The sequence below is a fragment of the Nicotiana tabacum genome, chromosome 4 (assembly GCF_000715075.1).
Source record: "Nicotiana tabacum cultivar K326 chromosome 4, ASM71507v2, whole genome shotgun sequence".
Lineage (NCBI taxonomy): Eukaryota > Viridiplantae > Streptophyta > Magnoliopsida > Solanales > Solanaceae > Nicotiana > Nicotiana tabacum.
Window position 1 is genome coordinate 53508474 of NC_134083.1, and position 9777 is coordinate 53518250.

The 9777-nt window shown below is 35.2% G+C and overlaps 1 protein-coding gene across 1 annotated transcript; it reads right to left on the reverse strand.

Moving 5' to 3' along the window:
* Positions 1–750: 750 nt before the first annotated feature.
* Positions 751–8818, reverse strand: LOC107791949 (RNA pseudouridine synthase 7). The gene is made up of 12 exons (XM_016614112.2): positions 8539–8818; positions 8394–8437; positions 8169–8246; positions 7742–7842; positions 7444–7531; positions 6767–6845; positions 6553–6635; positions 4936–5001; positions 4753–4809; positions 3154–3285; positions 2319–2557; positions 751–1281 (listed from the first exon to the last, which is right to left on the reverse strand). The coding sequence occupies exons 1-12, from the start codon at positions 8627–8629 to the stop codon at positions 1179–1181; spliced, it is 1161 nt and encodes a 386-aa protein (XP_016469598.1). The 5' UTR covers positions 8630–8818; the 3' UTR covers positions 751–1178.
* Positions 8819–9777: the final 959 nt, after the last annotated feature.

Genomic DNA, 9777 nt, shown 5'->3' on the forward strand with positions numbered 1-9777 from the left:
CTGGACTAATCAGCTATTGTACATTCCCCGTGGACTAATTTTTTAAGCTCCCGCGTACCTTTTAGAGATTGAAAGCACTTTCTCATCCACATATTCCTTGGGGGTATTTTATTATGGGTTCACTGTAGTTCAGGGGTAATGAAAACCCCCAATAGTTTAAGTATGATACTCACAAAATCGGTATAGCTTAGGTGGGTTTTGAGATATTAACTCTCTAATTAATACATTTGGAAAGTTGCAAGGCTTCAAGAACAGAACAAGAATATTGTTTCTTCCATATCCTCCCCAAGAAAAAATGACCATAAGAATCGAGAATGCTAGCATTAGATCTAGGTTTTGACTTTATTGCTGGAGAGCAAAGATTACGAGGGCAGGATTTTATATGCCTTTGGCAGCCAGGTATCTACTACCCCTACACCGACGTTGGCACTAGCCTACCACAAGCACATACAGAGTACTTGTAAAAAGCTTAGGTCAAAATAATGGACAAGTGTTATGGTTTTAGAACCCTAGTGTTTCTTATTAATGAGAACGAAGAAAGGGGTCGTTGATTTAAATTAACTGGTAATGGGTGGGTTACAGGAGCGGGTCAGGATCGTTGGGTATTTTAAAAAATGCAGGTGAGTTTTAATTTAATACAGATAATACACGTAGCAGGTTAAGAAAATGTTACATGGCAAAGTAAAAGTCAAAAATTGACCAGATTAGTTCTGTTAGATATAGGGGTAAGTTTGAACAAAAAAACAAACGTTAGGGACATTTGAGCCACCGTTTATTAATTGCCAAAGATTCCGTACTGCTGGTGTACAAATAAAGGGGGTAGATTCTGAGTAATCCAATATTAACATGGTGAAAGAAAATCATCTCTGCCAAACACAGGCGACTTCCACAAATTGTTTCTGGAACAATTGCTGCAAAACACTTGTTCATAAACCAGTTGGGATCGAAAGTTATCCAAAGCTAACTTCCCATAAATCCAAATTCAAGGTACACCATGCATCATACGAAGACCTAAAACACCACATGGGTGCCTCCCCAATCACATTCGCAGCACTCCAGGAATTTACCAGGACGCATGTCATCCAGCTGCACAAGAATGAACAAAGCACAAGAGGCGGAGCACCAAAAGCATAACACAGTTCTGAAATCAGACGTATAATGAATGTTAAAAGAGCATATCAACTTAGGGATGCCCAATCTGGAAGTGGACATTCATATATCCAGCCCGGTCCTGAATATTTTACACAATGCAGCCATAGACCCTCTTCATTTCCCTCATACCTGCATTTTGAAATAATAAAGGGCATCAATCAAGCCAAACATGAGAAAGGCTTCTAAAACCAAGAGTAAGGTCACAAGTGGTACTTTTTTTTTTAACTAAACAACAACCAGACAAATCTAGCCACACATTCATAGTCTAGGCCTCAAAACCTAAACCGAGGGGTAATGCACAAGCTTACAACCATTTAGTCATAAAAGAACACAAGATCTTAGATGAGCAAACAAAGAAGCTTTATCAAGATAAAGTTCAGTAAATTTAGGCTAAAGCGCACTAGTAACTTTACAATTCATACCTGTGTCAGCCTTTCAATGTTTTTTTTCTTTTGAAATCGGTAACAGTAAAGAGAAATTGTCAAATGATAATCAGCCTTTCAACGATTTTCCGGTGCTAAGATGACCTTGAACCATTGAAATAAAGAATTTTTTTACATTTCCGTGTGTTTAACTAGCGAACAGTTGTGTACTGATCTTGGTGGGCATTATAGTCATCTCAATTTCTTTTGTCTAACTTATTCTATTTTGAAAGGCGGTTTGTGCTTGATCTCCTGGGTTACCATAAGATGGCTTTTAACTAAATTATATTGCTCTTAATCTAAAAGTGGGAAAGGAAGAGCTCTTACCTCAAGTTCGAGACTGTGGCTAGAATCAGAGGGACTCATGGAACGGTACAAGGTAGAGAGTGGAAGGCTACCCAAATTTTGTGCAGGAAATTGAAATTTCTTAAATGCAAACTAAAAAGTGGAATATTAGTAGTTTTGTGAATCCAGAAGTATTAGTGGTTTTGGGGAAACAAGAAATCCATTATTTTGGATGAGCCTCATAGGTCTAAATGGCATAGCAGAAGGAAGAATGCTCACTGAGGAACAATTGGCTTAAGAAACAAACCTGCAAATTGCTATGTTACAATAGTACTTGCCAAAATTTAAGGGTCACCATAGCCCCTCAACCATAAACATGTATGGACAGTAACTATAAGGTTGGACATGCACTCCAGAATCGACCCATCAAGAATTATGCAATACAGACACCATCCTTACCCTTTCGGAGCAAGATTTGGACAATTTGTACACACAGGATCAATGCTGAAATCTTCATTGGAGTCATTTGCCGTGTCATTAGTGTCATTTTCAAGAGAGATGGGCTCTGGAGGAGAACATGATTTAGCTGCAGCTCTATCCGCACTCAATCCTTCAGCAGAACGATTAGACACAAGTTCAGACAGGTAGAGCATATCATTGGCTATAGGATGTCCTGTATATTGCAGATGAACACGTATCTGTTTTAAAGCAAATTTTGTTAGGTATATCAAGCTAATCATCCTTAAAGAGAGAATTTCGCTAGCAATATCACTGTTCTGACTGACACGAATAAAAATTCCAGAAACCACATTTTTATATTTAAAAAAATATTGGGGGGAGGGGATTACAAGGTGGGGAATCGAACCCCTCACCAACAAGGTGAAACTTCAGATAGTCAACCAACTGAGCTACTAAGATTTCCCTTCAGAAACCACATTCAATAGAAATGCCTCAACCAAAGAATATTAAAAGAAACGGCCGATTAAAACCGAGGACAAAAGGTATCTTATCTCAAAGGCATAAATCATTTGAAGATGCAATTTCACAACAAATGAATCTATTGCACTCTAATTATGGATTAGGACAAAAACAGATAAACTTAAGAGCTAGAATATTAAACGGAGATGTTACTCAAGCAAAAAAGATATTCAACTCAAAAAATATAAATAAAAAGCAACAGATGATTCAACAAAATGCAGAAGTTTCTTCTTTTTTTTTGTATTAACTGAGGGAAGGGTGGGTATAAAGGGACATAAATGATACGAGAAAATTGTCATTATCACATTTTAAGTACCTGATGTGTCCTGCCAGTCACTGGTTCACACAGAACGATGCTGTGCTTCCCATTGGTACTCATCCTTGTAAATTTGGTACAGGCAGTCTTTCCCTTCAGCGAAGCAGTACTATTTCCCTGGCCATCCCCCACCTACTAGAACGATTAGCCCAAGATGACTAGCATGACTAATAATATCAAACAAGAAACAGAACCCACTCATAACAAAGTGTGTTTTCCAAGCCCAAAGCACAATCAAATGGTTGATAAAGCTCGCATAGCAAATCAATTTATTCAACTACAAAATTACAACCAATAGATAAGTCAATCAATTGCGCTTTTACAGCCCGCCCTGCATTGAGATTCTTTTTATTATTATTTATATATGGTAAGGTATAGAAGCCCTGCATTGAGATTTTGATCTCCACAGGTGGATACCTTGGAACATAATCTCCTCACCCAATGAAAAAGTAAACAGCACATTTCTTAACTCAACTTTTGATGGCTCAAACATTGTTCGGTTTTCACTATTTATTTTCCTCGACTTTGTGACAGAAGACCTCCCATATTACATTACAACTCCTCTAGGTGAAAAAGGGAAGCAGAAAAATTGGGAAAATGACTTTCAAAATAAAAAAGAGTTGTCATCCCCCGATGAATTAGCAAAAGGTCTATATTGTATCGCCCAATTGTTGTCACCACATGGTTACACTTCATCCACTCCAAGAGATAGCATCAAGTTACAATTGGTAAGTGATGGGTTAGAATGAAAGAAGAAAAGGAGAGTGATAGAGAAGGATGATTCAAAAAGATTAGCAAATTACGGCAAAAGAGTTTTCAGAGAGCACGAGTTCTGACACTGCAGAGATATGAGGGATGCAAGGAGTCGATTGTGACTGATGTGTAAGAATAAGCAAATTAAGCAGGTTAACATTGTGAATAACTAAAATTGGTGTCATGTCAATTAGTGATAGACTAATAATTCAGAATTCTAACTGAAAATGTAGGAGAGAAAACGAATGTTTTAGTTTCTGGGAACTAGCTCAGATACAGGAAATTTGCAGTCATTTATGTTGTGTTACTGTGACAAGAAAATTTGACTACTTTGCACGATTTCTATCAACAACAATGTTGCACAAAAGCTCTATAAAGCAGACACATTATATTCTCTTACAACTTTTTGCTTTCAGGTTCTAAAATCCTGTCTTCTTTCTGCCCAATCTGTAGCCACCAAACGGGAAGTTCGGGCATGGGGCAGAGGCAGGGGGTTAGGCATACTTATCTTTTAAGGATCAGTATCGTATTTGCTTCTAAAATGTAGAATACTGAATGAGAAATAGTTATAAATCGTTACTCCATCATATGTGCAAGATTCAAGCATTCTGCAGCGCAAAAGGAAGATTCCATTCCTCAAGCTTTCCCTCCAGCTTTAGTAAATTTTATGTTTCCACTGGTTCAAATACTATAATGCAAGTCACGTTCTATGCAAGAGCTAAATCAACCAACATCATAAGTTGAGCTAAATCTGATGAACAAGATACAAAAGCTGAAAGAGCAAATTTACTAGAAAGAGGGGAGAACAGGCACTAATGATGTACACACTTCAAAAGAACATGTTACCTCAACTGTGCTTCTTCCTTCTCGAGCATTGTAATTGACATTAGCATTCACAACTTGCTAAGGAAAGAAGCAAGGAGAAAAGGCAAGTCAAAAAAGTAAAAACGGTAATTGTGAAGAGTACAAAGAATAGAGTTAAGAGGGGGGTGCTGCATAGAGGGGAATGAATGACGAGATGAACGATACCTGCTTATCTGGGAATACTCCGATCACTCTCGCAATATACTGCTTCTGCACCATTCCTGATTCTATCTGGAAAAAAAACCAAGGTGTACTTAATAAGGGTTTAGAAACACCTGTTCAGTTAACAATAGATGGAAAGTAAACCAGCCTATAGGAATTAAAGGATGGATAAGCAAGACGAGTAGTTACTTATTCGACAGTTCAAAAGATTAGTTTACACTTTACTGGGTGGAAAGCATGGACTTCTGAGTCTGAAATACATTGGTTTGACTTTGCATGTGCTTAAAGTCTTCCACCCCAACCATTTAAAAGATCGATTTAGCAGCAAATGAAGAACTCAGTAGATACTTTTCTGAAAAGTCAGAGGGGAACTGGAAAATTGGAGCTGCTCTAGGTTAAGGAAAATGTTATAAGAACTGTAAGATATTTATCTGGATGAGTTTTTGCAACTGACTTCAAGATATGTAGGTCACCCAATTATTGCTGTCCAAATAATTGGAATTGAGTTAATTTTCACCTGAACAGATTCTACTTGCAGAATAGCAGAAGCGCAGTGAAGTTTAGCAGCTGAAACAAATAATTTTTAAGATGACGTAATTTGTTTCATTAAAAAAAAAGCATCCATAAGCTGCAAGATTACAAGAGGCTTAATTACAAGAAGCATAAATACAGACAACAAAAGTGAATTGCTAGCCCCTATACAATGTCTCAATCTAGGAAACAAGTGCTAACGAACTCCAAAAAATGTCCAGCACTAGTTACTGGGGACAACTTTGTCCAGCAAAAAAGATTGATCAAACAAGTAATCCAACAGTGCACTTAAAACTCAGAAAGAGTCATGCTCAATTGAATGTATAGCTGTGGAAATAGTTTCCATAATATATGTATAGACCAAGAAACTTCTGACGAAACTAACTTCAACCCCATAAGAACGTTGTATTTTCAACTCTATACATCAATTATGCACCAGTTGTTTCAAGAACTCAGATTCTGATGCCAAGATATCAAAAAATAATCTTTAAGAGCCTCTGTTGTAGAGTTTAGGAAGTAGACAATAGTCCCCATGTAGTAAATTCAACATTAATTGGAAAATATTCTACCTCATAATTAAGAGACAATTAGAGGAGCTGACAGTATTTACAAACAAGAATTAAATTAGTTCAGCAGGAGCCTTCTGAAAACAAATAGCATATTTAGAAATTTAAGTCAGATTAGTGAGGTTTCAAACGCCACACTTCGAATAGTACAGCAATATGCTTTCTCTATTCAATAAAACTAGAAAGAAAGGTCCCTTAATTTGAAATCCTGGAACACAAAGTAGGATTGTAAAATCAAGCATTGAATAAGAGTATCATATGTGTGTAAAGTCAGTTTCAAAGATTTTGACAGGAATCATTTTAACACCTCCTCACAAGCATTTGAGCACAAAGCTGCTGGAGTCTAACCAAATCTGGTTATATTTGGAACTTATTCATCTCGTACCGCTAACGTATTGATATTGACAAAGAATAAGGAAAAATAGGTGTGGTTAGAAAGCAGTTATGCATTGAGATCTATTATTTTTATGATTTCTCTCATTTGCAATTCATTGCAATTTAATCATAAAAACAGAAAATATACCTGTTGCCTGAAGAGGTCAGCCCTAGAAGCACTTCTAGCCAAGATAAGTAGTCCTGAGACCAAGCGATCTAGGCGATGAACCGCTAACACCAAAGTCAAGAGAAGACTAGAACAAGTTGATATATTTAATGTGACTTGTGAAATATACTAGATTCCAGTATAAATAACAAAACAGAAAGTTATGCCCTGCTGCCACTAGGGGAACACAGGATACGAAACAAAGGTGCCAAGTCATACTCAGCTTGTAGTATACCAACAACTGTATTCTTGCGGTATTGTCCACATGGATGAACCTACAAATGAGAAGAAATTGCTTACATTATATATATGAATGGTGAAGCAAGGACAATACAACAACTATAAGACAAAAAGAAAACATAATGCAATCTTCGGAAATGAGTTAGCCATCCAACACAAACGTGGATAACAGATTAATTGGGAAGTTTTATTTTTTGAATTGGTAATTGTATTAATAAAATAGCATGAAGAAAGTGCAGGCAAAAGCATTTACAGATCAAAAGCAAAAGTACACCCGTTCTCTTCTTAGAGGGATCCTACCAAATGTATCAGTCCTCTGATCACTATCTAGATTCTTTTTGAAAAGTTGTCACATGGTGAGAATCTATTTCAATCTACAACCTTCTGTACTCCAAAGGGACAGATCATAAACATGCAACCGAGTGGTAAAAGGGAAAAGCTATTCAGCAAGTAAATGGAGATTAGTGTCGACTCTGAAACAAACTTGACTAGTCCTTGAAAAATTGGAGGGAAAGGAACAAGATATTTCCACATGGATGAACCTATATGTGAGAAGATTTTTAAATTATTTAAATGAATGGTGAAACAGGAAACAAAGATACTCCATAAAGATTGAAATCGTTATTAGCTTACTGGAACAGAAGCAGGCTTACAAACTGTCAGCACATCTGGTTCTTCACATAGTATTTCGACATCCCACGACATCACTGGTGGTTCATGCCTACAGCCTTTTGTCAGTCATGTTCTCATAATTGCATAACAGAACATGATTGGAAAATGTCAAATCAGATGCTGAGTCTAAGATCCATCGCTAACACACGTTAAATCAAGAAAACCAAAATCTATTGAAGGATTGACCACAGAAAAAACAAGCAGAAGATTGATGTCAATAAACTAACTGTCTGAGGCTAGAACTTGAATCAGTACAAACCTGTGCAAGAAATGGCTAATCTTTTGTGATGACTGAACTACATATGAAACATGCACCTTTTGTCCATCAACTTGTATACGTCCAGATTTAACAGCAGATTCCTAGAATAAGTCAAAACCATCTAAATTAGCCTCTGCTATACAGATGTACACTAGTGAACATCCAGTAGTACTTAAGACAATCAAAAATATGCGCGAACAATCAGGGTAGGCTATAAGCATATGCTATCATCACTCAAATAATTCAACTTAACATAATTTCCAATTCAAAAAAAGTAAAATCACAGTTAGGCCTGTTCAAAATGTAGCATATATCAAACCATTTATGCCAGTATAATTGCAATCATTCATGTATCATGTATGCCAGCAAACAAACAAAAGAAAAGGATATACGTAAACACGAAATGTAACAGTTAGAAACAACATACATAGTAATCACGAGGTCTCCCTTTAAATTCTTCAGAGAAGAGATCAACAATTGTCTTCCCAGCCCACCGGGCTTTCACCTGAAAAATGAATTTAAACCAAATTTAAATCCATATACAGGGTTTAGTTAGGGTTTTGACAAATTCATTAAGAAAATGGCCAAATCAATCGATAAGCATCTGTTCTGCAAATAGACAGATAAACAAAGAGAGAGTAGTAGCTCATACATGAGAAATGAATTCGAAGTAGTAAGGTCTGACATAGCGTATTCCTGCAAAAGCAGAACAGAAAAGCATAAAAATTTTGTTGCAGAGAAAAGACAACGCAATAGGTAACAGAAGTTGGATATGAGGCAAAGCTCAAGAAACTTACCATTGCGGAAGATGTAGTCATGGCGTTCGGGTGGGTTGGCGGGAGTTTGCCACACTATCTCCATATCCTCTCGCTTCCTCTTCATGTTCATTTTAGTAATAAGCCTTTTCTGTAATTTCAAATATTACACAAATCCATCCCTCTACCATTTTATTATTTATGTAATAAAATTATTTATTACACAAAGAAACAACTTTGCCCTTACACATTAATTAATGTTTTCCTTTTGTACAGAAAAACTATATTTTATATTTTTTGAATGATGATCTAGTTCTTGCGATCTCTATTCAACTTCTTCAAATAATTTTTAGATGATTAAGAAGGAAGAAACTAAAAATAACACTAAAAAGTAGTACTACAAAATCAAAAGGGAAAGACAGGTTAAAAGAGAATTAAAGGTTTTCTTCCTCATTTACTTTTTTTCCCAACATCATCGTTTAAGTAGGAAAGCCTAAAGAAATTGTGTGCTATGAGCAATTTAAATACATGCATCCACTAATAAACAATTAGAATATATAATAAAGTATATTATAAAATTAAAACATGAAGCTAAGCTTGTCTCTTTGTGTATATTACAACATAACATAGCTTGTTATATATAATGAAATAAGGGCAGTTTGTGAAAATATTAACTCACAATGAATGTACAGTTAAACCTTTTTATAACAATTACTCTATGTAATAGTATAAAGTCAATTTTTTTGGCATATATTTTTTATGTTTATTTACTTTTTTTCATAGTAATCTAACAACAACAATTATCTTTATAATAGTACATTCTTTGTAAAATTACCTTCTATAACAATCATTTTTATAGAAATAAAATTTCTATGTTTGTCGATAATAGATCTATAATTTTTTATCAAATATTTTAAATAGATAATTTTAATAAGGCTACAATTTTTGACCAAATATTTTAAACTATACACCACTTATGACTAAGAATTATACGTGAGTACGTACTTCTATAATTAAATATTTTATTTCATTGAAATATCTACACATATATTTATAATCCATTAGACAAAAGTTTTCCATTCTGTATAAAGTTTAAGATTTAAAGAATACGTACTAAAGTTTAATCGATTTTTTTGGATTATTTTTTCTATAACATTCATAATATTTAAATAGCAAATGTTATTATATGTGTTCAACAATCAACTGATATAAAAGTCAATAAAATATCGAAACTAACGAGACTATTATAAAAAGAGTTAGACTGTTTATGTTATAAGTTCA

What these genes read in the sequence shown, in the direction of transcription:
- LOC107791949 (XM_016614112.2), bottom strand. Translation starts at nt 8,629, where the DNA reads ATGAACATGAAGAGGAAGCGAGAGGATATGGAGATAGTGTGGCAAACT. An exon ending in GGAGACCTCGTGATTACTAT is followed by an intron (nt 7,843 to 8,168) that starts GTATGTTGTTTC and finishes GACTTATTCTAG; the next exon opens with GAATCTGCTGTTAAATCTGG. An exon ending in GTAAGCCTGCTTCTGTTCCA is followed by an intron (nt 6,846 to 7,443) that starts GTAAGCTAATAA and finishes TCTCATTTGTAG; the next exon opens with GTTCATCCATGTGGACAATA.